The following is a 27,060-nucleotide window of genomic DNA, read 5'->3' on the forward strand; positions in this document are numbered from 1 at the left end:
TTGCTTTTTATAAATATTCATAACTTTAAAAATATAAAATAATCTAAATGTTGCCAGTTGTGGCGTAGGGGCACAAAGTGAGACTTGCGTGTGGCAGAACTCAACACCGCGCTTTGCCTGGACACCAGAACGAAGAAATGAAAAGCATAAATTTAAATAAAAATTAAATTTTCTCAAGTGGGGATCGAAGCAACAACCAGTCGCGTTTACAGTCACACTTTGTGCAACTGCCCTACATTAGTGTTACATTATCTACAAACAAAGGATAACGAAAGGGATATAATTTTTAGCAATTTTTTTTATTTGTGTGTTTAATTACGTGTGTACATACATAAATGTTTTTCTGATGACTATTAATAAATGACCTTTTTATTTTTAGATGGTTTTGTTCTGGCTCTACTATTGGCGTAACCTCACAAAAAATGCAAAAGTCGGCTTACAATTTGCAGTATATTATTTTTTACATATTTACATTTACACAGAGAGCCTAGTGATATTATATAAGCTCATAATCCACATTTATTTTACAAAACAACTTGCCATTCTTATTATGTTATTGGCAACTAGCTGTCATTTAGTTAGTTGCAGGCTGGCAACATTAAGATAATATAATACTCTCACGAGGCAACACTCAATGAAAAAAATCACGACCGTTGTATGTTGATTGCATTTGCGAATAGTAATTTTTGTTAAGTGTATACATCAAATTCATTGTGTTTCATAGTCTTTTAAGAAATAATAGCTGTGTGTATAATCATTCTAACATTATCACTGCCACTATATATTGATTTTAAGCCATGTATTTCAACGCGGAACATGAACGATTATTCAATAACGAAGTAATTCACGTTGTCCATAGAAAGCTTTGTATGTACTTTTCGTATTTTTATACATGTATTGAGTACGTGTTATTGAAAATAATTATTTTATTTCTTTTCAGTTGCTTTAAATTCAAAACAACAGTTTGGTTATCCTACACACACCGAAGATGGAATACCTATCAGAAAATTATACGTATCAAATCTACCACCCAAGGTAATATAAAAATGCCATATTCCAACATTGCTAAAATATTTTGTTATTTTCGTCGGATTCGGTCGTCGTCGTCGGTTATGGTAATAATTCGTTGAAGACAAATAATTAAATTGCTTGAGATGCACATTTATGGATGTGTGTTTTTATCATATAGATTTTATTTTTTTACATAAATTATAATGAATGTGCATTATTATTAAAATAAAATCTTCAACTTAAATATTCAACAACTTAACAACTTAAGTATTTTTTTTTTATTTTCAGACCACTAGGTCAGAGCTGTTTGCAGTATTCGCCCAATATGGATTTCTCAAGAGCTGTTGGTTAAAAATGGAAGACAAGATATCTAATAGAAGTCCAACACCAACATATGCCTTTGTTACTTTTAGTAATCCTTCAGACGCTCACAAGTAAGTGGCTTTAAGAAGTTGTTCATATATCTTTTTATTTTACTGGTTAAGGATAAGTTCTTTGACATTCTTAGTGGCCCTTTTTACTAATCAATACAGACATTAACAGAAAAAGCCTAATTGATACTGAGAGGATAATTATTCAGAGTGGTCTATGACACAACTTTTAATTTTTACTTTCTGCTAACTAGACAAAGATAGTAGAACGAAAAAAGTCTTACTAGGTCATAAAAAAACGTAATGAATCCATAAAAAAGTATTACTTTAGTTAGTTTTTCCTTTTATATTATATAGCTTCATGCTATACCCCACATATAGCAGGGTAGGCAGAGGGAACCTGGGAACCTAGTGTTAAGACACTCCATTCCCGATTTGTATGGTGAGGTGTGAAATGCACTGGCACACGTTGCCTTATTGCGGACCCAATAAAGTAATATATTAAATGTTACCTGCAAGTTGGATTCAAACCTACAACCGCTGAATTTACAGTTTCACACTTATGCCCCTGACCCACACTGGCCTTATGACGGTAGTTAGTAATTTGGCTTATTACTATAACTTGATGTGACACAAACTAGGATAAGCAGAGAGTAACTAGTTTACTGGCTGAGTTTGAGACATTGCACATCTGAGTGGCAGAAGTCAGTACTGCTGGAGGAAATGAAAATAATTCATTACCCTAATTGGGAATCCACCCATAACCATTGCCTTCATTACTTTGTATGTGCTACCAATACATATTAATAATTGTAATATTACAGAGCTCTACAAGCCCCACCTCATGAAAAAACCTTGCGCGGTCGAAATCTAAGAATATCACCGGCCGACAGTTGGCATCAACCCTTGGAAGACGCTGATGGCAAAGTTCATTGGTCTAATAGCCGCAGAGATGATAACAGAGGTATACCTCCCTCAATGTTTCTATTTATTTTACCTTTTTCTAAAAGGTAAAAGTGTGCATATTACTGTGGGATTTGATTCCCAGTAGGGGGTAATGAATAAAAATTGGGAAGTGAGTAGGAAATGTAGAATCTTGTTTACACTCTGCCTTCCCTGCTGGATAAAATATGAAGCTAAAAAAATACATAACAACCTGAGTGTATTACTATTTTTATAACCTTTGTTGCAGATGAGATGGTTGATTCATCAGAGGCTGTTGCAGCAGTAGAAAGAGAAGAGTCCAATGAAGAGCCTACTTTGGTAAATACAAAGCCAAATACAAATACAATTCTAATAGATGCGGAAGAATGTTTTTAAACACAATTAATTTATTTTTCTTAACTTTTTTTTCCGTATCGTTCAATTTGATGTTTCCCGCTTACAGCATGTTCTCTCCCCTGCTGTGAGAGAAAATCTAGTGTTAAGACACTCCATTATCTACTTCCTGCCGAATTCTTTACTTGTTGAGTGGCGGAACTCAACGTCGCGCTTTGCCACCAGTTTCGACACCAGTGCGGAAATGGAAATATAAATTTAAGTAAATATTTCATTTCCTTAAGTGGGGATCGAACCCACAACCAGTCGCATTTACAGTCACACTTTGCGCCCCTGCACCATGACTAGCTGAATTATTGTTTTTAAGTTTTGTAAATAAATATTTTTCTTTCTTAAGTGTAGAATAACACTTTAAAAATCATAATATTTTAGGAAAGCGAAGAAACTGAAGACGACAGCAACAGAACTTACAACATACTAGATATATTGAACAGGGATTGTTTAACGCACATTCTAGAATATGTTTCTATTAGAGATTTAATTAGATCTGAGCGGGTCAGCAAGCAATGGCAAAGTATGGTCCAAGAGTATTTACAAAGTAAGTTGTTATATTTTAGAAATATTTATAAACTGGTTGGGAACCACTGGTATAGTTTAAGAGGGCGACGCCGTTCAGGTCGGCTAGTCTACTATATATATATATATATATATATATATATATATATATATATATATATATATGACTTATTAAATTTTAATAAGTCATATATATATATATATATATATGACTTATTAAATTTTAATAAGTCATATATATATATATATATATATATATATATGACTTATTAAAATTGAAATTTAATCTGTGATAAACAGGTGTCTTGTTATGTTGTGTAAAATAATTGTTAGGTTCATACTGTATGCCGCACATAGTAGGGTAATCAGAGGAAACCTAGGAACCTAGTGTTAAAACACTCCATTTTCCACTTTCCACCGAATTATGAAGGCTTTGAAATTTGAGTGGCGGAACACAACACCACGTTTACCAGATCGAGGAAATAAAAATATCAAATATTTCCTTTCCCCTGCTTAGTAATAGAACCCACAACCGTAGCGTTTGTAAACGCACACCTGCGCTTCTACGCTACGACGGTTTCAAAATGTAATTATATTTTATAAAACTTTTTTTTATTCGTTAAATTATAAATATATATTTATAAACAAATTTTAGGTATCCGTCTATTTAAAACTGTGTGGTGGCAGCATGTGCCCGTAACATTAACCACTGCGGTGCTACGTCGTGTCTTACAAAGGCTTGGCGGATCTCTACTCCGTTTGCATATAGATCACCACTGGTCGGCGTTAAATGACCGTACCGCGCATACGATTGGCAAGTTCTGTCCTCATTTGGAAGAACTCAAGGTGTATTTTTTAAAATATTATGGTCTTTTTATTGTTTATATTTTTGGCGTTTTTTAGTTTCAAGCTGTATTTCACATATAGCATTAGGCAGAAGGAACCTAATTTTATAATGAACAAGTTGTCGAGACATTGGGCGACGAGTAGTGGATAACGACACCACGCCTTATTTCTTGATGATGACAATAATTCACATTCCCGAGTATTAACAAATATTTTATTCTTATATTTAAAGTTTTATTAAAACAGTTATTTCTTTTCAGATTATTGGAATGCATACAAAAAATTGGAACCCACTAAATTATGGATGCAGGAATCTAAGAAGTCTATCGTTTGTGTCATGTAATAAGGTACTTTCAAATTTATTTGTGACACTTACATAATAAAAACCAAATTACAAATAAGCCAATGTATCAAGATCATTAAAAATATGTATTCATTGCGTCATGCTGCATCCCGTACATAAGCGTGTAGGCAGAGTTCGTTATAAATATTTTTTTGCCATTCTTTCATCACTCATTTGTTTGACGTGCCCAAACTGGCTGAGCACGTTCGTGATGAAAGAATGACAAAAAAGATTTATGATGGAAAAGTGAGTGGTAAGAGAGGTATTGGAAGACCTCAATTGACCTTCGAAAACATAGTATCACAGATACTGGAGGAAGGTCGCGTAATAAGCATGAGAACCCCCGAAGGGCATGTATGTAAAGGTTGATGACAGTGGACGAGGCGAAAGAGGTATGTAGAGACCGTAGCGTTTGGCGATCCAGTTAAGCCAGCAGCAGTTATTTTCTAGGCAACTATGTGTAATAGTGTTGAGGGGAAAATAAGCTTTAATTTGATATATAATTCATTAAAAAAATATGTGTGCAAATTATTAACATTAAGTGCTGCATCCCGATTTGGGGTGGCTCTGCAAAGTCCCATTTTCTTAGTTTAGAAAGAGCACAAAGAGCTCTCATTACCATACTAAGTACCTTATATGAAATCAGCGGTATATTATCTGTGAGAAAACTCTTTATTTTAAATGTTACCTTAAAGTGTCACGAAAATATATACTTTAATAAAAATAAATTAAGGAAACGATGAAATTATGTTGTTGCCCCAAGAAGTAATGTACGTTCTAGTTTTTCAAAACGGCAATACGGTTTCCAATCGTTAACTTTGTGCAATTAAGATAAGTCGCCTCCTTCAGTATCATGTAAAAGTACTCATGCAAGAACGTTGTGTGTGTTTCGTATACATAAATTGAAACTTTACTTTCATAATATTATCTCTATATTTTACACACAAGGCACAGTTAAATATAATTTATTAATATACACAAGCACGCACACACACACACACACACACGCAGGTACAAATGCAAACATTTATGGCCCCCTTAGTATTTATTTACTTTGTTAGTTCATTCTTTATTATTTTATTAGCTTAAATGTACCAAGCGGAGAAGCGAGTCATTCCCAACACAAGTATCTTCGATTACTTACTGGGAAGACTCAGCGACTCAACTTGTAAAAAAAAATAATTATTTAAGAGCTGGCAACCATTGATTTTCGAATTCTTTGTGGGATTTTCTTTCAAATGATTTGCGATTCACATAAAAACATATGAGTGCAATTTTCTCCAAAAAGTCATTACGAAAAAGTTTAATTAAAGGTGATGGCGGCGTGATTCTTCTACCTCTATCTCTCCCCTATTCTTAAATATAAGTTTCATTAAAAAAAACATATCTCTGCAGATTTAAGCAAGAGGATCTCAGGCCATAAGGTTAACAAACTCAACCAAACAATTTCCCTTTTATATAGACAATAGATTATAATTAATATAGATTATAATGAATTTTAGTATAGACAATAAGACTAATTATTCTGTTTCAGTTGACAGATTCAAGTTTAGTACAGCTTGTGAAGAATGATTCGTGTATAGAGAGTTTAACCGTCGCCAACAATACACACGTCACAGGGCTGTTCCTAACCAACTCCAGTCCATCGAAACTGACCTCACTAGCATTCTACAACTGCTACAGCCTCCAGGGGACTGTGCTTAGTTCCGCATTAGTCACTTTACCGAGTTTGACCACGCTGAAATTAGACGTTTGTCCTATAACAATGTGGAAAATAATACCTTTAATATTAAATAAGCTACCCAAGTTGGAGGAATTATCCCTAAGTGAATACATTTCGTTGGACCTCTGTCTGCCCAATGCTAACAGTGAGGCGTTTTGTTCTGCCTTATCTGGCTTGTCCGAGTTGAAGATATTGAATTTGAGCAGAAATACTTATATAACTAATGCGGTGTTGAAAACTGTGGCTCAGTCCTGTCCAAAACTGGAGTCCCTAAATGTTTCCAGTTGCAATTCAAGGAAAACTTTTCCTGTTTCTGGTGAGTCAAATCATTTATAATGGTTTAACTAAGTATTTCATTTATATATTTGAGATATACAAATAATAACTAATAGGAATACGTTATGTCTCGTAAGTACCCTGCTATGCGTGACAAAGTCGAAAAATTGCTGTAATAATTGTACCAGACAGTTGGATTTCAGTACATGCAAATCAAATAGGTGGTAGATGTTATGTTTCAATATAACGGTAAGTATATAATGGTAAATGGCGGGTTCTTATATATGATATTTTCTTATATATTCAGTTTCATTCAGATTTCATTCAATTCAGTTTTCTTAAATTTGCTTTATAATGTGGATGATGGATATGATTATTGTGCTGAAGTTCATTATGAAGCCTGCCTGGTCTCTGCTGATTTTCTTGTAAAGTTTATAATATCCTTTCTAAAATTATTTTTACAAATACTTTGTTTACATTAGATTTAAGGTTTATGAGCCTGTAATTGCCAATAACCTATGAGCTCCTTTCTTATGTAGAAGTATAATGTGTAAGTTAGTTTGAAATAATGCCCGTTTTAATGTCTTTAAAGATTTTCGTTTATGTTGGGATTAGTTCTTCCATTATTTGCTTAAGGAGCTTGTTGGCTCACTTTGTATATTGTTGGGCCCTGGGTCTTTTCCAAGTTTCTGGAAACTGACGAATTTCTGTACTTTTTCTTTTAATATTGGTTGCAGATATATGTTTCTGTCAGCTGAATCCTGTTTAATATATTGCGTAAATATACTTTGCTTGCAATAATCTGTGGTAACTTTTTGTATTTTTTTTTGGATTGTTTGGTTTTTAGGCTGGATATCCATTATTTTTGTGTCCGCTTAGTTAACTTCTTTTAGAAATTTTTTGATCCTCTTGTTTTGTGAATATATTTTTCTAGTTTCTTATTTTATTTCCCTACTCTGTCTTTTCTCATCCTTTCCTCTCTTCAATTCTAACATTCCTTAATTTGGATAGGTTTTGGTTAAACTAGTCTTATTTTATTGAGATATCTGTATCAGAGTTAATAAAAATACTAAAAAAAAAATATACTTTTAACAATTCAATTCAATTTGGTCCTTAAATTGTATTCCTAATAGGTATTCCTCAACTTGTGAAGTCAATTTATCATCAATAGAAGTTAATATATTAGTAATGCTTTCACTTACAATTTTGATTTATTTTTAATAGTTATTTTGCATTTTGTTTATTTTGTTCTAAGGCATTGCATTGTAGCATCTAGTAATTTTCTGTATTGGAATTTTAATTTCCCTGGCGTCTATACACTTTTAACATTTTTATTCAATTGTAAATATAGTTGATGTTTTGATTGGTTGGTACAAGAATCTATTCTAAAGTCCATGATTTTGTATATTGATGCTTAGAATAACTTTTAGACTATGCAGTTTTTTATGATCCGTCTTCATTCACTTTTGCACAATGAAATTTTATTGGATACTAAACTTTTTCGTTTTCAACTTCACCGTTTGTCACGATGAATTTTGTTTATTTTTTAACTGTTTTTCGTAAATCATTGTTGGAGCTTACTGATGCTTGTTTTTGCTGGTAAAAAAATCACAATCAAAGAAGTCGAAAAAGAAGAACTAATAAATATTTAAAAAATGACAACATTAGCAAATAACTTTAGAAAACGTATAAAATATCTAAAGTCGCTGGAACTCGGATCCAAGCCTCTTGGATATTTGAAGAGGTACTCCTCTGTACTCCTCCGTCACGTCAGATATTTCAAAGATTTCTTAAAACACATATGCTATTGCGTCACACAGGCGTATCCGACGAAGGTATAACATCGATATGCACCGGCTGCACGTCCCTCGCGCGCCTTGACGTGTCGTACCTGGCGCAGTTGAGCGACGCGGGCGTGCGCGCCGCCGCCTCCCTGCCGCGGCTCGCGGCTCTCACGGTGCGCGGCATCTCGGCGCTCAGTGACGCGCCCTTCGAGGCGGTGCTGGCCTCGTGCAGGGCGCTACGGGTAAGTGCGCTATACGTGTTTTCATACATAAGTAATGCTACTTTGGGGCTGTATATTTGTAGATTTAATTTATTTAACATTGCTTGTAACTTTTTAGATGATGAATACATAATCAAGTCATCTCATCTGTAAATCTGCTCTTTTTCCATTTGTTTCCAACCCACAATTCTCCCAACCTAATTTGCGGATGACTTGTTCTATGTGAATAATTTAATTGAAATGAGATTGGCCTAGTGTGAACCTTTTTATATTTTTATTTTCTTACCTTCTTTCTTTAATTAAATTGTTCTTGATAATCGTATATTGTCCTGATACATTTCTTAACATTAACATAAAATCCCCAGGAGCTGGACCTCTGCGGCTGCGACAATATATCGGCGGCGCTGATCTGCGCGGCCAGCGAGGCGCTGCGCCTCGCGCCGCGACCTCTCATTCTGCGACTGGCGTCCACCACCGCCGCCATGATGGATCGCCAGGTGATTTGTGTGTTTGTGGTTTTTTGTTTTTTTTTTATAGCTTTATACCTGATCCACACTATGATGCCGGTCACCATTAGTGCTTAATCCGGTTTTAATCAATCAAAATGTTCTTATATAAGGAAATACTATAGTTCTGGGTAAATTCAGGTCCAATCATACATATAATATTTCTATTTTATAAATATTTTAATAGACCGAAAAGGTTTGCACTATTGAACGCTAAGGAACTACAGGCCCGAATTGAAAGTCGATTTATCGAGGAAGGCCAACTTTTGCTTATATATTTGTGAAATAAACTAATAGCTAATATATAACTTTCACCAGCCCATAGAATATGACAGCCACAAGCTATTAACTGTGAACTTAGACGAAGACAGAAGCAATCCCCAACTCCGTCCCGACTTTGTTGATTATTTATTTGATAAGAGCTCCGATACCTCGCTGGAAGATATGCTTTACGACCATGACGATTATGATTTCTTTGAAGAAGGTAATGTATTGTTATCTTTTTATTTTTTGTTTCAATACTTCTTTGGCTAAATTGTCTAAATTAAATAATAAATATTTGTGTAAAATAAAAGAAAAAGTAATAATTTTATGAATTAAAAGCTTTAATTACTCAGTACATTTCTTAATTTTAAATTATTTTTTTCAATTAATTCCATTTCTTGTTTACCCAGATGATGACCCATTTTTGGATGACGATTTGGAAGATTATGATGACGTCTTCCAATTGCATGAGGCCATGCACAACGTCATTCTTCTCTAGTGTCATTTGATGATAGTATCCTTTTTTTTATTTAATTCCGTTTCGTATTTTTAATATGATTGTAGTATTCTTTATTAATTATTTTAAAAGAAGAGGAGAATTTGCTTTTTATACTGTATTTATAACTTTTGAGATTCATTCAAATAAGGTTTGTTTATTTTCTGTTTTTTTTTTTCTCTTTTTATTTTAGTTTTTTAATAATTGTATTGTAGTACTTATACTTATAATTTCTTACAAATCCTGTGATTAATGAATTTTACATATATCTGTGATGAATGTGTTGCCGCTATGATAATTCTGGTTTTGTAGTCTTTAACAATTTTTCTTAAATAAATATATAAGTACTTATAAGCAAAGTCTGAAATATATTGTGATAGTGTAAATTTTTCATGTAACTATGTTTTAGTTTTTCATAACTGGTATAATTTGTATGATAAATTGTAATATTATAAAATTTTATATAGTCCGTACAGACACATTATGTGAGCCTGTTCAAAAATTAGAAGACTGTACAATAATGTTGATCCACAAGCTACATTTGTTTCCAATGCTTGGTGAACAATTCACTAAAAATAGTTTTAATAGTTATTATGACAATACTAATAGCCAAGGAATATATATTGTATGGTTCACTGCGGATCGGGGCATGGATGTGGGGGTTTGGGGAGCTAGGTGGGTCATGACCAGAAAGTTCAAAAAATTATTTAACTTGCAAATATTATTATTATTAAAAAAAAATCTCCAATAATATGTTCATTGTTCCCAAGTGACCAGCAGCCAGGTCCCCCTGGAAAATATACCTACCTATGCCTATACAATTAGCATTAAATAAAATGTTTATAATGTTCAACATTGTATTTAAAGTAATAATGAAAAACGAATGGTAGCTATAAATAATAAACATAACGAAGCGGGGAGGCGTGGGCGGTTAGGTGGGTACTCGTTAGATACCTAACGAATCAGAACCGCCCACGCCTCCTCTATACTCGGAACGCGGTGAAATCAGATGACGTCTCAGTACAACCAACTCGTTCCTCTATTTAGGAACGTCGCGTCATTCACCCCACCTCCGTTAAAACTAACAACTGACAGTGCTGCCGTCCTCTGAATACACCCAAGTCAAACAACTTGACGTTCCATATTCATAATCTCCGACAAATACATTATTACCTCATAAATCTATAAAGGTGAATCAATGAATCCACCTTTTTGACACAAATTCCTTTTTTTTTTTAAATATAAATGAAACAGTAAATAGTGTTAAATCTGCCGGTTAATTGTTATGCAGTTGTTGATGACCTTTTTTATTCTGTTTATTATATTTGTGCAATAATAATGCATGAAATAAATGTATGGGTGATTGTTAAAACTACTTTGATAATAAAAATGGACTTAGTCTTTTCTTTAATTCATTATAATATGCAGTTTTAATGATTATCTCATACTAATACTGCACATTCCTATTAATATTGTCAGATGTAAAAATTGGCAATTTATATTTTAATAAAGTCTCTGCTTATATGAATAGGATTCAATTTGATAAATTTTCCATACATTGTATTATTCCTAGAACCATTAAAAATTAAATTAAAACCATTCAATATTTTGTGATAGATTGTACCCTACCACTGTTGCGGTTACCACTGCGCGACATCTGCCTAATCTACAAAGTCATCTAAAAATCCTCAAACTTTCTGTTGATAATTTTAAAATATTAAAATGTTTTTTTTTTATTTAAGCATTACTTTTGAATTTACCAATTTTATAATAAATGTTATGTTATTACTGGTAATTCAATATATTAAATGTAATATAACTATTTTGACATTAGACAATGTTAATAGAAATGGATGAATATTTAAACATTTTTTTAATAATTTTATATAACATAACTGTATTAAATATGTCAATTGTATGAACTTAATAATTGTAATCGACAAGTTAGTGTTTATTTTTTATCAAGGATAGATTTTTATTTTATTCGTGTTTTTGATAAATCAGTAACTATTTTATATTTTTAGGCTTTTTAGTAGGGGTGACACATTAATTTTTAGGTTTATTGCTACTACCCAATGTGTGTATGAAAAAAATACCTTATGTTAATTTAATTATTTATAGATTTTTTTATCTTAATTTTTATTGTCAAGAAACACATTTTTAATTAAAAATATGACAAACACACAATTTGCAACAATTTTAAATTTACCATTTTATTTTTTCATAGAGAAGAGATTTTTGTTTAGATTTGTTTAAAATAAATATACACAAAAGTGTTCATCTATATTAATTATAATTAAAATTTAATATTACCAGGAAAATAAAATTTTTAGATTGCATTTTAGGATAGTTCTTGTGCTTAATGGTTTGTTTAGAAGGTCTTAGTTTTTATACATTCATTGTTTAAAACTTATTAATTAGTACAAAAAAAAACAAATACAAACATTTTCATCAAAAGTAACTTCTTTTATTTTTAATTTTCAAACATTCATACCTTACTGTAGTTACTATTTTAACAGGAACAAAATATCAAATATTTTTTGACAAAAATTATAACTGAATGAATGGCATATTAACAAAAATATTACACAGTTCTTGTATGATTATCCAAACTATTGCTTATCCATACTATTATTTGTTACTTACACTGTTTAAGACTTAACAGAAAAATATCTAGGGAACAATTTCAAATTTTATTGTCAGTCTCAATATAAGCAAGTATAAGTTGTCCAACAAATAAGATATGAAAATTAAAAATATATACAAACAAATGTTGCTTGCAAGTTATAGTATGTTTTGTTACAGGACTGTACTTTTTGTTAAATTCTTATTTCTCATTTATGACAATTATGTATGTAAATATGATTTTCATTTAGTAGTAGATAAATATGTATGGTTGCAGTAATAGTTTGAATAATCAAAAAATAATTTTCAGAACAACCATGTTTCCCAATAAATTAGGATAATTAGCATTCTACTGATTCATTCATTCTATATAACATTTACATTTCTAAAGGATTCACATCATAATTAGTTGTTTTAATGTGAGTATTCCACCACTTACCCATGAAACCTACATCCACAATATTAGTGAACAAATTCAAATATGATGGTTTTAAATACTGACAATGAGCCTTATATAAGTCACAAGAATTATTTAATTCAGAAGTATACATGAAAGAAATGATTCCAAAAGACCTATAATGAATGACCTCCTCATTATAGCATGTTTGTAAAAAACGAAGGTAATCTATAGATTTTGGATTTCTACAATCATCACTTACTAATATTACATCATTTGTTGTTTTCTTTAAATTGTCTTTAAAGTCTATCTCGCTCGGATTATTTCTTGCCAATGCGTATAGTGTGGTTAAGCCAGCAGTCCATTTAATAGCTTTTTGTGGATCATCTTGTATGTCTGTGCGCAAATCTTGTAACATTTGTCGGTAATCTATGAACAAATTTTTCCAGTAATTTGCCCATTTTTCTACAACAGTCCCCTTTAACTTTTCTGGAAATTTAACTCTATTTTGAATTCTTATAATGTAATCTGGTGGCTTCCTTAAAGTTCGTAACATATTGTTCAGTAACTGTACGGAATATTATAGTAGAAATAATTTATAAATAAGTCATAAAAGCTATTTTTGGTTTGGTTTTAATAGATCAAAAATTAGGAGCAGACAGTCCTCCTAATTTTTTATAGTTTGATAGGAATTGACAATCAGAAAATATTGACAATGACATTGACAACTTAATTACCTTCACATGTGACTGTGACATCTAAAATTCGTGTAATTGTTGCTATTTCATTTTTAGATTAAAGGTCAGCGGAGGAGAGATGATGAGTAAAAATGGAGAAGGACTTTTGTAAAAAATATTATTATATATATTTTTTTTAAATTAAAGCAAAGTGACTTCCACGCTTTACGCTTTTAGAAGTATATAGATAAATATTTTCATTTACTGATTGAATGCCAGAAAATTAAATCAAAAAAATTAATTAAATCAGCTTCACGCTGTTTCCCGCACACAGCCGGGTTGGCAGAGGGAACCTAGTGTTAAGACACTCCGTTCCCCACTTTTTGCCAAGTTCTGGAGGTATAAATTTTTAAAATAAGCATTAACATAAATATCTTTTAAGGTTCTGTATAAAATAAGTATATTATTCATTTAGTAGAAAAAAACGAGTAACTTATATTTGTAGTTAATTTAATACAAAATAGGTGTACATGCGTCAATGTCTTAAATTAATCTACTTTTAACATAGAACCAGAATCTTTTTTTTAGGACAGATTTTTTGAAGCTCAGATATATTATAAACACTTTAAAAGGAACAATAGAAATAAAACAAATGAGGGAAATTGCAATCATTTAAGAGTATAATACACCATTTTTAATAGTTTTTTTAGAATTATAGAAGGTGAAATAATGTAATTATAACGTAATCATCCTTTTCTTGTGGGTAGAGCACCACTTATTCCTTTTGCTTCCCTTTTTTTGCGTAAATTAGATTCGAAGTTCATCAACTGCATGTCCGGTGGTGGTGGGATTTCTGGGGGCTGCGTCATATCTTGTCTCGATACCTTTGCATATTGTAATATATTCAATTATTATTATTTCAAGACAAAATCAGAAATAAAATATTAACCATCAGAGTATTTGATAAATTTATATGACAAAAACAAGCTGTACAAGTCCTTAAGCATATTGTAGACAAGCTAGTTATAATATAAAAACATCAACATAATTATATTTGTACGCTCTTAGAAGAGCTAGAAAGAAACACTCAAATAAGAGATAATTATATTATAACAATAAGCACAGACGTATTCAGGGAAGACACTGAGTGCTAATATTGGTTAGAAACCGAAAAATGTAAGTCTTTTAATATTACTTAAGTGCTCCTCGAGTCCTCGGAGGGTCTTTATGTCGAAACTTATGATGATTAGATCCTAGATCCAAGCGTCTAGGACCACAGAGGCGCAGAAATTCATCGTGGAGGATACTTTTATTATTATTGCAATATACCGCATGCAATATGCCTTATGTAACTATTAATATTCTTATTATCAAACAGTCTTACTCGTTTAAGAGGCTTGTAATCTTCAACATCATCGATGATATTTTTGGGCGGTGAAATCTCTTGACTATTGTTCAATTTAAAACAATACAAAACAATTAACATGAAACCTAAAGCGTACTTCATCTTTACTGTTTACGGATAAATTGGTTCAACATGAAATGTTCACAATTTTATAAGCAACATGTTGCATGCTGTTGCATGTCGTCTAAATGCATACCGATGACAAACAATGCATCGTTTCCTGCAATTGACAAGTGCGATTATTGAGATAAAACTTGTGATAAATTAATTGGCTATAATTATTCAGTCACAAGCATGCTAAACAAATCATGGAGTCAGAAATGAATGCATCATTTTGATCATCATCTTATTATATGGTTATTAAACACAATATAATTTCTATATGGAATCTTTAAAATTGACTTAATAAACATGCCTAATTACAGTATTTTCCATTAACCATCTACTTTATAGTAATAGTATATAGCGGAATAATAGGTCAATTAATATGTCATCATCTTTTAATCTTTGTATTAATATTTTATATTAGAAAAACAATAAAATCAACAATGTTTGAGATTAGCTTGTGATGGGCATTTTTCATATAGAGAATTTTTCTCTCACGCATCTAGTTTTTTGAATGCATTGTGATGTATTTGCAATCCATGTCGAATTAAGTCTTTAGTTTATATCCCTTAGTAAGGTTGTTCAGCCGAGCCAAAAGCTAGCTTATAGAATGTTTATACCTAATATAGTAGTCGTAACAAAATGAAATCAATATTATATTGAGTTAATTTTTTTCTGTTGCTTAGACTCAATTTTCATAATTGTCTTACGGTTTTTAAATGAAAAAATTAAAGAAGAATACTACTATAATTTTATAAAATATATTTCTTATTATTATAACTTCTTTATTTTTAACATTTTTAAAGTGCTTTTCCACACTTAGGAAAGAAAATATTTTTTTAGAAACGCATAAAATTTTCGACGGAGAGTGATTTGAACCCACGCCTCTTGTACACTGTCCAAGCACTCTGACTACTATTTTTATAAGCAAAAAAAAATCCGACTTATATATGAAAAAAAAGTAAAATATTCGTAGTAGTAGTAGTTTTTTTTTGCTTTATAAAACTAAATTATAAGTAAGTAGCATTTAGCAATATCAAGAATTATTTTCCAAGAGCAAGATACACTTTTAAGATTACTTTAAATAATAGTAATTATAATGCATTGTTAGCTTTAATCTGAATTCTACCATTTATTTTCAATAGCAACACATAATTTTCTTGAGTCGGCAGATTATTTAATCTTTGTTTTCTTTTTACCCTCCGAAATCAAAAGGCGGTTTTCTAAAAAAATTCTCAATCACAATTTGATGGACACGTGTAAGCTGTATAATCAGGCAATAATTTATTTGATTTAAAATAAAGATATTCAAGAAGTGATGGAGTCAGCAACGACGCCAATAGTAGCGGCCGCTGCGGGCAAAGTTTACAAAATCGGCAGTCGCGTTGGACGTGGAGTACCTACTATAAATGAAACGTATTCAAATAAATGTTCCTGCCGACGAGAGAAAACATTTGTTTTCTGCCGGTCATGCGGTTACAATTGCCATGGTCGTATTCGTCTAAAGTGTGAGGCGCATCCTCGGGTACGAGATTCAAATAAATATTTTAAAGTGATTAATTTAAGTATTAAATAACCAAAAATTTTTTATAGGTGACATTTTTGTTGGATATCTCCGAATGCCCGCGCTGCCACTCTTCAGTTTTCTTAGATGAATATCCTGGTGGCCTATAGTTTGTATTTGATCTGTTAAATATGTCTTTACTTAAGAAGTATTTTTATGTTAATTTGTTTATAAGAAACCTCACTATATCTTGTATAAGACGTTATGTTTCTTACATTTAAGTTTATTGATGTTTATAGATTACTAAAAGGTGTTGATTACCTGTTTAATTTTATATAAAAAGCTTCATACAAATTTTATTTATGTAACTTAATAAATTAAAAATGTTGGGTTTTTATAACAAAAACTTGATTTATTTTTAACTGTATGTTTTGGTGTATAAATAAGAATTGTGCCTATGTGTAAATGTAACACATTATGTTGACTCTTGAATTATACTTTCTAAGATTTTGAGAAAAAATAAATGCAACATATAAGTAACATTTGTTTCATTACCTCCCATGAGTAGAAATTTTCAAAATTATATTATGAATGTTTGAAATAGTTTAATCAAAATATTGGTTTATGCAAAACAACTAATTAAAAATGAAATTAAACATGTTTATTTAGGAATTTCAGTTTTTGTTATAAATACAACTGATATAAGTTCATATTAGTTATATTTATTTAATTATAATATATAATAAATCTTATTCTAATAATCTACAATGAAACATACAAGGTATATTTTGTATATTTTATTAATTCCTTAATATACCTAATTAATTTAAATATCTACACAAAAACAAACAGCATGGGATATAGTCCATATACATACTATATTGTAAACCAGCTTGGAACATCTGATCTATCTTTGTTACGTTTAATGAACTTTTTGAAAGTATTTTTAGCTTCGTCAAGTGACTTTGAATCATCTTCACTGTCACCTTTTTTCTTTTCGAAGATATCAGGGTATTCAAATTTCACTGTTTTTGGCTGAAAACAGTATATGAATAAAACTTAAAGATACTTATGTTGATAATTTTGTAACATTCTAGTTTTAACACTGGCAACACAGCGAAGAATTATTATTAATGTTAATAAACTAATGCTAAAAAAAATTTAAATTGTTGCTTGGTGTAATAAGTGATTAATAGTTGAATTTTGATCAATACAATCATAGCATACAATCATATATTTATTCTATAATATATTCTAAATTTATATAGGTTTATTAACAAATTAAAATTATTATTTGCAGAATTAATAGTTCCAAAGAATTATTATTTTAAATCACTTACCAGAGTAACATAAGCGTGTTTTATATCATCATCCTTCACTATATAACCTTTGCCAATATCCTTTCGAAATTTACCCATAGCGATACGTGTTTTTACGTCGACTACGGGAATATTATAGATTTTTTCTAAATAATTCTTTACATCAAATTTTGTCATTTCCATTGAGCAATGAAATTCTACCACATTTGGTTGTTGCTTAAGTGGTGAGCGGACTATTTTCATCCAAAAATTAGGCAAAAATATTCGCAATTGTGGATTACCTTTTTGATAAATAGGATACCTGCAAATATAAGCACAATTTATGAGTATTTGTAGTGTCTGTAATAAAATTAAGTACTTTATTTATAATTATAGAATATATTCACCATCTTGTGGACATTTTTAAAGAAATTCAAATAATAATGTTGATTTATATAGTAACCTAAAAAGTAAAAATATTATTTTTTATTAATTTGTCAATGTCAAAGCTATATAATTGTTCCTTGTGTCAACTTGTGTCACAGTGACTAGTGCATAGATAATACACATATACTAGAGACTACACATGGACTACAGAATGCACATGGACTAGTGACTAGTGACTAGTGAGTAAAAATATAGTGTCAAATTATTCAAATCTAAATTTTGGTTAGAGATAAACAATTCGTTTATAGATAAATTACTGAATTGACTAAGCATAAAAAAATGAGTGGTAAAAATGAGTAATAGCATAAAAATGAGTATAAGCATTTATAATATAAAAATTGTCATAAAGTAGTAGGTAAAATAATTACCTACTACTTTATGTAGATAATATAAATACTGCGTCAGTCTACCACTATTATCATCTACCATCTACCACTTAAAATTAGATTTTCAGAATATTTCCGACTTTAAATATAAAAACAATTTACATTGATGGATGAGTTAATACTAATTTTTCATTTACACACAGTAAAAATTGCTTCCATACTCATAATAAATAATACTAAATGATACCAGCCATGTATATAGACAGCAATTGAGGTCAATAGATAGCAAAAATAAATAAATAGGCAACAAGATATTTTCAATTCAATTTCAAGACATTTTATAATAACGAGACGCCTAACTTTTGCTCGTACAACCATTTATTTTATGGTATCTACCAATGGTAAAATTCAATAAAAAATATTGCCAACAATTTTTTTCAGAGAGAGAGAGAGTTAATTCTCAATATATAAGCCAGACAAACAATTGTCGTACAAAATGCAAGATTTTACTAAAAGAAATTCTCCTCTATCCAACAAGTACTGAATAAATACAGAATGAAAGCAGTCTTATTACCAAACACAATTTTTTTGTTTTGTTTGTTTATCATAATTCGTAAAATGGGATTTATTTCTTTAAAATTTATATTTTGATGAACATTTTTTCAAAATTACTTATTGTTTACAAAAGGATTTGTATGAAAACTTAGATAAAATAATTTATAATGTTAATTTCTTTTATATGTATCTTTATTAATGATTAGTATGTACTATGTTTCTATCATTTCTTTTATTAACGGCTTATTCACCTCCTACATAAATATATGTTTTTCATATTAATGCTTACGCGCCGAGATTAAGAATAGGAATCAGATAAAAACATAATATAGACATGTCATTTTAGGATGGCAACAGTGTGTAAACTGTAAACTGACAATTTAGTCATAAAGATGGCGGTGGCATTGTCACCCGACCAAGAGTTGGTAAGTGAAAATATTTAAATTATATGTATTGCAATTACTATTTCCATGATTACTTATAGAGATTTTATTATACACATAATGAAAATCGTAAGATTAAGTCTATTATGTTTTATTACGTATGAGAAAGTCGACGACTATACCGTTTACCATGTCATCAGTGTTTGTTTTGATTTGTTCCGAAACTATAATATGATTTTGGATATGTAAATTTTTACATATTCTTTTCTAAATATTGTAAGATAAAATATAAAAACATTTTACTTTGATTTAGTTATATTTACCAAGAGCTTATTTAATATTTTCTCGACATATAATGTAAAGAAAATAAACTTGTAGGTAGCGTTTCTCTTCGAGTATTGTGGTACTTACCGGAGTTCTAAAATGTTTGATATTATTAGTTTTGTACTGTTTGATATATTTTTTGTTATACATTTTGCATTTTTTTCTTTTAAATCATTAATATACTTCGTTTACTTTGTAAATTTATATGTATGTAAAAAAAGAAACATATATAGTTTAAAAAAAAATGTTCCTATTGGAACTCAATATCTATTAGTATTTTCGCAATTAAGCAATGCGACTAACTAACCATTTTTTTCATTTAATTAACAAATAAACAAACTGCAAAGAAAGTAATTGGTCACTTTTTGTTCAAGTGTGTCACTTAAAATAGAGAAATATGTCAAAAATTAAAAAACTTTGCTAAGTTAATATGTGTAACAGTGACACATTTTAGATATCATGATTGAGGTACTAAGTTAGGCTTAGAGTTAATTTGTATGGCTAAGACAACTTTGGTTAAGCAGGGAGAGGAGCTCGAAGTAGTGGTAGCGAATGTACATTAAAAATTCTAAAGTTACAGATAGTTTATTATGTAGTTATAGTACAATAAAGAATATTATATATAGTGCTTCGTCTTCTATACAATGGGTCCGGTCCAGTCCGGCACAATTAATCCATGAAATACTATGAAGTTTTATTGTCTGTAATGAAACCTTTTTGTTTGTTATTAATCTGTAGTGGAATAATATGACCTAATTTGAAGTGGTATTAAAATATAATAAAATATATTAATGTTTTCTTGTTCATTTAAAATACAAACTAGTGGAATATTAATAATAATTAACTCTTTTAATAATAAAAATTAACGTTAATTATGTGTCTACAGACTTACAATTGCAAGAAACTCAATAATAATTTAAATGAATTAAAATATAGATTAATTTTAAAACCAGTGGAACCTGGAATTAATGACAGGTGATATATATTTAAAATATATATTTCAACACATATTTTCAAGGAAAATGACATTTATTTTTCTGGACACCAAAAGAAGCGATTTGGCATGTCTCTTAAAAGAACAATCCAAAAATTATATTTACTATTTATATATTTTGGATTTTTTTAACAATTTAAAATATAAATACATATAAATATGTCTGGTTAAATTTATATTCACCGCATGATTCTCGAATGTAAGTTAAATATTTATCCAAATATAGCAATTTCGGAAATAGAATAGGCTATCGATTGCCGGTTGCGGCCGGTCGCGACATCCGCCGTGTTTTATACGAGTATATGACGATACTGATTCATTGTGAACACTTTGTACAAGTTATCAAAACCGCATACTGCAGTTGCATTTCCTATAAACATATATATTATTACAAAAATATATAAATCCGCTTCACGCTGTATCCCGCACATAGCAGGGTAGGCAGAGAGTACCTAGTTTTCCGTTAGACACCGTTCCTCATTTTCCGCCGAATACTGGAGGCAGTGCGTGTTGAGTGGCGGAACTAAACGCTGCGCTTTGCCTTGACACCAGAGCGAAGAAATAAATATTTTATTTCCTTGAGTGGAGATTGAACTCATAACCAGTCGCGTTTACGATCACACTTTATGAGTTTGTGCCCCCGCTACACGACTGTACTCAATATTTTCATTTAATTTATTTATTTTTAAACTAATGGACCCGAACGCGGCTACGCCCGCTTCAACTGTACGAATATTTATTAAACATATTTATGAAATTATTTTCAGTTTTCAATAGAGAGATGCGTTAAGCAAGCTCATTTTGGGTGACGTTTTCTAACAACAAACTTTGCAAATCGTTGCTTAGAAACGACAGTTGTTATTAACATGGCGGAATAAATTGCATGTCAAATTAATAAGTATTTTAATATATTGGTATATATCGAAAATATTACAAATATGAGAAAAAAAAGTATCCTATGTTCATCCCGAGACCCTCAAGTATCTCTATATGAGTATTTTATCACAATTAAATTAGCGATTTGGCCCTGATTGCGCAAAAAAAAGACGGACAGACAGACGGACAGACAGACAGAGTTACTTTCGAATTTATAATATAGGTATACGGAGAATGTTAATCTAATTTTATAAAGTAAAAACAACATTTTATATTTCTCTGCATAAAACATTCGCGCACTGCAATTATTATAATAGTTTTTGCGTAAAATTGAAATTGAAATGGACCGACCGTGATTAAGAGTTGCAACATTGTTTACTTTTGGTGAATATAAATTTAGCTACCTTACGTACACCGCCGTACACCGTAAACGTTGCTTGTTTTCGAAACATCCGCTTATTCTATTAATGAACCAAACTTGATAAATTATTATTGGTTTTGAAATGAAACGGGAGTTATGTGTGAACGGAAATCGTCGCTATAAATCAATTTGTTTAAGTGAGTGACTCTGAAAGGGCGTTCAGTTGTGTCTGGTTCATTGAAAGCACTCCTCGTACGACGTACCTCATGTTACCTCGCTACTTAATTCCTCTTAAGCTTTGTTTTGTTTACGGTATTATAGAGACAGGCCTGTCTTTGTTTTGGAGGCCAGTCGCTGTGTGGGGTTCGATCCCCACTCGAGGAAATGAAATATTTATTTAAATTTATATTTCTATTTCTTCACTCTGGTGTCGAGATAAAGCGCGGCGTTCAGTCTCGCCACCCAACACGCAATGCCTCCAGAATTCGGCGGAAAGTGGGGAATGGACTTTGTTTTAACTTAACACTAGATTCCCTCTGCCTATCCTGCTGTGTGCGGGATACAGCGTGAAGCTGTTTTTTTTTGTCTTTCTTTGTTTCTTATCTATCTTCTATATATATAAAATCGAAAGGTCACTCACTCATCACGAAATCTCAGAAACTACAAGTGCTAAGAATCTCAAGCTTTGCTTATGAGTTACTTATAGGACGTAGGTGCTCGCTAAGACGGGAATTTGTAATATTCGACACCTAAGGGGTGGTTTTTAGGGTTGATAGTTTGTATGAAACTTCGTTACTACAAATGCTAGGAGTCTCAGACGTCACTTAAAGGACGGAGGTACTCGTGGAGATAGAAATTAATAATAACGTAGTTCTGCGTCAATAATAACGCAGGCGAAGCCGCGGGCGGGCCGCTAGTATAATATATTTTACAAGGAAATATACATACAACTATGAGGAAACACAGTATTTCCGGGAGCACTTCAATTCAACTGTAGTTATTTCCTTCCCGCCGCTGTGTATTGTCTAACGAAGTCGAAGCCAACTAGGTTACTGGTTTACGACCAAATATGCAGTTTTTTACTATATGCTTTTAAATATTTTAACTTGGAAAGAAATTCAAATTCAAATTATTCTTTATTCAAATAAACTATAAAAGCACTTTTGAATCGTCGAATGCACATGTCAACAAAAAGCTACTACCGGTTCGAAAGGCCGGAAGGTTCGGAAGGAAGAATTAAAGGTCATCTCTCAGTATTCATGTTTTATTTTATAGGTGTTAAATTTCTATTTTTAAAGAATTAGGACACTATTTTCGCGCTTGTTAAGGGCTGATGACAATGTGCTTATGGGAGCATATCCATGGCAAAGTTCTCGTCTCGCTTGAAAACTCTCTTGTCTCATATTATTTTCAACCACTCCAGATCTTATTTCAATTACTTTCTCTCCTGTCTCTTTATATTTTAATTAAATGCAAAAGACGGTATGTTGAAATTAAACAAAAACATTATCGATTGCATTATAAAATGTAAAAAAAAAACTAAATTGAGAATGCTAAGATAATTTTTCTAATCGATAAGATTACGGTAATTTTCAGTCGGATTTTTTTTTATAAGAAACTTTAGAATTATATAATAAAATAAACAATTAATGAATGTTTTTATATATTTTTTAAATTAATTAATCTTTTTTATTAAAGCATTTGAGTATTTTCTTGTGCAATATTATTTTTCATTTTTAAACTATGAGGTTTAATTGATTTTCCATGATTGTTTCATAAACTTTTAGACATATGCAGATATAAACTTTGTTTGTAATGTATATGCAACTATTTACTTTTTCGCTAATTCACCTTTTATATTACCTATTTACGCAATTTTAATTTCATTTAGTAAATTTGGTTTTGATGATCTACTATTATAATATTATAAATTAAACAAAAAAAAATATATTAGAACCATAGGCACTCTAATTTTATTTCTAACGTGTCGATTAAAATGTTATTGCAAGTCAATATCTCCTCTGGCGTCAATTCTACAAAGTGCTAGTAATAATTTCACATTAAATTGATATTGCTCTTTCGAATTCCTTGAATATGTAGTTTTACTTTAATATGCTTCGTGTACCTACTATTAAATATTTACCTATATTTATGGATACAAATTGTTTAGGTTCCAACCATATACTTTATATAATTATGTATAACACGTAAATAACATCTTTTTGATTCACGTTTATTAATTCCTTACAGAATGTTATTTTATCAGTTATACTTACTCTCATTGTTAGAGTGTAGACTTGTAGAGCAACAATTATTCTATTATGTCTATATACAGGGCTAACTAATTTTATTGTTTTGTTTTTTTTTTATATTAAGATTTTGTATTTATAAGGCCTAACATCAACGGAGGCCTGTCGTCGCGCAGGGGCACACGCGTGTAAACACGACAGGGTTCCATTCCCACTCGAGGAAATTAAATATTGAATATTTTCATATTCTCGATTTGGTAATGAGGCAAAAAGCGCGGCGTTGTGTTTGGTGTTATTTTATTAAAGAATTAATATTTTTATTATTTTTAACAATAACCGAGGGGGGGTCCCGCAATGTAGTGTGCCATTGGATTTCTAAGATACTCATCAAGCAATGGGCGTACACTAGGTTCTTTTAGTTTATCTATACTAATATAATAAAGCGGAAGAGTTTGTTTGTTTGTTTGTTTGTTTGTTTGTTTGAACGCTAAGATCTCTGGATCTACTGGTCCGATTTACATTGTTTTTGTTTTGTATGAAAGCTGCATTCTTCAGAAGTGCTATAGGCTATATAACATTACATTACACATATATACTAATATATTAAAATACTAATTTCTAATTTGACATGCAATTTATTCTGCCATGTTAATAACAACCGTCGCGTCGCTACGCAACCGTTACCGCGACATTTTGATATTCATCCTTATGAAAATAAATATAAGAATCACTTTTAGTATTTTATCTAGATTGAAATTATAGTTTACTGTATAACATTCTAATAAATAATTAAGGAGATGTCACTGATTCGAAATGACCTAGCCTACGGGCGGCACAGTATGACCGACGCGAACGGGCAGATGACGTTGATGGTTTTATAAATTTTCATACATTACATTCGAACTTTATTTGCTGTTTATAATTAATTTAAAATATACTTTCGTTCTCTTCTTATTTTATTTGATATTGCTGGTAGAAATTATCCTTTTAAGTGGTTTTTAGGTACGGGTTCTAGGTACTTTTTCTAATATTAAGAATATTCTTTAGTTACTTTTACTTCTTAAATTGGTTTTCAATTTTTCAGATATTTTTTCTAATAATATGTCTCTACTTATTATTCTTTTTGATTACTTAAGCTTATATTTTCTTACTAATTCTATTGAAAACTGAAAATAATATATTTAATAAATATTCTTATAGATCAAGCAGGCGTAGCCGCGTACGGGTCCACTAGTCTTGTTATATACGAGAGAGATACGTAAATGTACAAAAAAAATATTTTTGAGGTACATATAATATGGTAGAACATTAGAAGAATATTTAAATTTTCAAAGCATGCGAGCTATTGCTCGATGATAGTTCTGCCTCACTTGTTGATTTTCGTCTATGACATTGACAGTTGCACATGGAGTCCGCGTGTGCGCGATCGTTTGTCCACCTTTAACACATTTACTTGTAGTTCTTGTGAAGTGTTTTAGCTTATTCTAGTCATTTATTATTTATTTTGGTGAAAAAAGAATTTTATGAAAACGTTGACGACGTTTTTATTTCACACAGTTATCGCTGTGATATTTTATTGAAAGTTACCATTTATTTTTTAGCTTGTGGTATTAAAAACTGCTTGAATTTTATCAAATCAATTAATAATTATATATAATTTTTAGTTAAAATATATTTTACATTAAAAAGGTATAAATATTATTAGTGTCAACATAATATTATTGCGTGAACAAAGAATTAAAATTATAAATTTTACGTATTTTATTTAAATCGTCTTTGTGTGCATAAATTCATTCATGTTTACATTTCTTTGTAATATTAATTTGTTAAATATACGATCTTATACGATATTGAATTTGAAAAATTAATAAAAATAGTTTTTTTGGTGTATGTTTTAGGTACATGTGTATAGATTTACTCAGGAGTTATTGTAGTTGTTTCAAATTATAAACATTTACTAACTAAACTAATAGAGGACTAACAGAGAAAGGAGAAATGTGTCATGTTATACATGACATATGACATGTTATAAATAGTCATTGTCGGATATTGCCTTCGTACTAATACAGTATATTATATACTAGCGGCCCACTCGCGGCTTCGCCCGCACACAATCTATAAAACTTTTATTATGCCGCATTTGCCAACATATTCAATCAAGTACAACTTGTTATTATAATTCTGAGTATGTGCAAGCACAGCGTTGCTGCTTGAGACGATGACGACAAGGGTGGCCCCCGCGGGACGCGGGCCTAGTTTTGCGACCATAAACAGAGGCGTTATTTTAATTTTACATTTTCTCGAAAAGTCTACATTCAAATTACATGCTATAAAAACCGAAGCTTATCTTCATAAAATTTAATTTTTGTAATTTTCGATATCCATGTCAAATAAAGAACTGACATATTACCTTGCAACTTTCAATTATATTTTTCGTGTTTGTAAAATATAGATATACGGTGTCGCGGACTTTATTTTAGAACTAATGAAATTGTATTATATTGTAGTACAATATACTACGATGGCGTTCCTTATTATAGTTATTTCGTTATTTAAGGTTAACTAAGAACTACAAAATTGATGTTATATATATAGGACTCCTGAGGAATGAAGTTTTCATATAAAACAAAAAAAGTAAATCCGATCAGTAGTTCCAGAGATCTTAGCGTTTAAACAAACAAACAAACAAACAAACGAAATATTCCACTTTATTACATTAGTAAAGATAAATGCGAGTTACACATTTATTTATAGGAGATTCCAAATTTATACTATCGAAATAAATTCATATTTTGGTACTAATTATATTAAATAAAGTTTAAATATACCTATTCTAAAG

General features: G+C 30.7%; 6 protein-coding genes across 6 annotated transcripts in view; 3 read left to right on the forward strand and 3 right to left on the reverse strand.

Annotated features, from left to right (window-relative positions):
- Positions 1 to 608: 608 nt before the first annotated feature.
- On the forward strand, positions 609 to 12,152 carry LOC146539446 (putative RNA-binding protein EEED8.10). The gene is made up of 13 exons (XM_085208156.1): positions 609 to 867; positions 941 to 1,035; positions 1,300 to 1,445; positions 2,207 to 2,346; positions 2,575 to 2,645; positions 3,093 to 3,258; positions 3,892 to 4,082; positions 4,343 to 4,429; positions 5,960 to 6,464; positions 8,245 to 8,450; positions 8,795 to 8,926; positions 9,254 to 9,419; positions 9,610 to 12,152. The coding sequence occupies exons 1-13, from the start codon at positions 798 to 800 to the stop codon at positions 9,696 to 9,698; spliced, it is 2,064 nt and encodes a 687-aa protein (XP_085064282.1). The 5' UTR covers positions 609 to 797; the 3' UTR covers positions 9,699 to 12,152.
- LOC146539447 (mitochondrial import inner membrane translocase subunit Tim29) lies at positions 11,972 to 13,430 on the reverse strand. Its single transcript, XM_085208157.1, has one exon. It carries the CDS (start codon positions 13,271 to 13,273, stop codon positions 12,698 to 12,700), a length of 576 nt encoding a protein of 191 aa, XP_085064283.1. The 5' UTR covers positions 13,274 to 13,430; the 3' UTR covers positions 11,972 to 12,697.
- A 622-nt stretch (positions 13,431 to 14,052) lies between these two features.
- On the reverse strand, positions 14,053 to 15,007 carry LOC146539448 (uncharacterized). Its single transcript, XM_085185035.1, has 2 exons — positions 14,779 to 15,007; positions 14,053 to 14,278 (listed from the first exon to the last, which is right to left on the reverse strand). The coding sequence occupies exons 1-2, from the start codon at positions 14,899 to 14,901 to the stop codon at positions 14,141 to 14,143; spliced, it is 261 nt and encodes an 86-aa protein (XP_085041161.1). The 5' UTR covers positions 14,902 to 15,007; the 3' UTR covers positions 14,053 to 14,140.
- A 1,059-nt stretch (positions 15,008 to 16,066) lies between these two features.
- LOC146539449 (uncharacterized protein CG13380) lies at positions 16,067 to 16,948 on the forward strand. The gene is made up of 2 exons (XM_085184956.1): positions 16,067 to 16,429; positions 16,498 to 16,948. Exons 1-2 carry the CDS (start codon positions 16,223 to 16,225, stop codon positions 16,576 to 16,578), a joined length of 288 nt encoding a protein of 95 aa, XP_085041082.1. The 5' UTR covers positions 16,067 to 16,222; the 3' UTR covers positions 16,579 to 16,948.
- A 242-nt stretch (positions 16,949 to 17,190) lies between these two features.
- mRpL23 (mitochondrial ribosomal protein L23) lies at positions 17,191 to 18,271 on the reverse strand. Its single transcript, XM_085184955.1, has 3 exons — positions 18,114 to 18,271; positions 17,749 to 18,028; positions 17,191 to 17,443 (listed from the first exon to the last, which is right to left on the reverse strand). The coding sequence occupies exons 1-3, from the start codon at positions 18,125 to 18,127 to the stop codon at positions 17,285 to 17,287; spliced, it is 453 nt and encodes a 150-aa protein (XP_085041081.1). The 5' UTR covers positions 18,128 to 18,271; the 3' UTR covers positions 17,191 to 17,284.
- A 1,069-nt stretch (positions 18,272 to 19,340) lies between these two features.
- The window catches only part of Ptpmeg2 (Protein tyrosine phosphatase Meg2), a 51,043-nt gene continuing 43,323 nt past the window's right edge, over positions 19,341 to 27,060 (forward strand). Inside the window, exon 1 of the mRNA XM_085208163.1 lies at positions 19,341 to 19,459. Within this exon, the coding sequence (XP_085064289.1) occupies positions 19,427 to 19,459 (33 nt within the window). The 5' untranslated portion in view covers positions 19,341 to 19,426. The remainder of the gene's footprint in view (positions 19,460 to 27,060) is intronic.

The sequence above is a fragment of the Heliconius melpomene genome, chromosome 4 (genome assembly GCF_056956725.1).
Source record: "Heliconius melpomene rosina isolate 202511_hmr_F chromosome 4, ASM5695672v1, whole genome shotgun sequence".
NCBI classification, from domain to species: domain Eukaryota; kingdom Metazoa; phylum Arthropoda; class Insecta; order Lepidoptera; family Nymphalidae; genus Heliconius; species Heliconius melpomene.

Bases quoted from the DNA above. Each gene is read 5' to 3' on its own strand.
- LOC146539446 (XM_085208156.1), top strand. From the start codon at position 798: ATGTATTTCAACGCGGAACATGAACGATTATTCAATAACGAAGTAATT. The intron at 1,036-1,299 runs GTAATATAAAAA...TTTTATTTTCAG, and splicing joins TATCAAATCTACCACCCAAG to ACCACTAGGTCAGAGCTGTT. The intron at 6,465-8,244 runs GTGAGTCAAATC...TGCGTCACACAG, and splicing joins GAAAACTTTTCCTGTTTCTG to GCGTATCCGACGAAGGTATA.
- LOC146539447 (XM_085208157.1), bottom strand. From the start codon at position 13,273: ATGTTACGAACTTTAAGGAAGCCACCAGATTACATTATAAGAATTCAA.
- LOC146539448 (XM_085185035.1), bottom strand. From the start codon at position 14,901: ATGAAGTACGCTTTAGGTTTCATGTTAATTGTTTTGTATTGTTTTAAA. The intron at 14,279-14,778 runs GTAAGACTGTTT...CAATATGCAAAG, and splicing joins ATTACAAGCCTCTTAAACGA to GTATCGAGACAAGATATGAC.
- LOC146539449 (XM_085184956.1), top strand. From the start codon at position 16,223: ATGGAGTCAGCAACGACGCCAATAGTAGCGGCCGCTGCGGGCAAAGTT. The intron at 16,430-16,497 runs GTACGAGATTCA...AATTTTTTATAG, and splicing joins AGTGTGAGGCGCATCCTCGG to GTGACATTTTTGTTGGATAT.
- mRpL23 (XM_085184955.1), bottom strand. The intron at 17,444-17,748 runs GTAAGTGATTTA...TACTGTTTTCAG, and splicing joins AACACGCTTATGTTACTCTG to CCAAAAACAGTGAAATTTGA.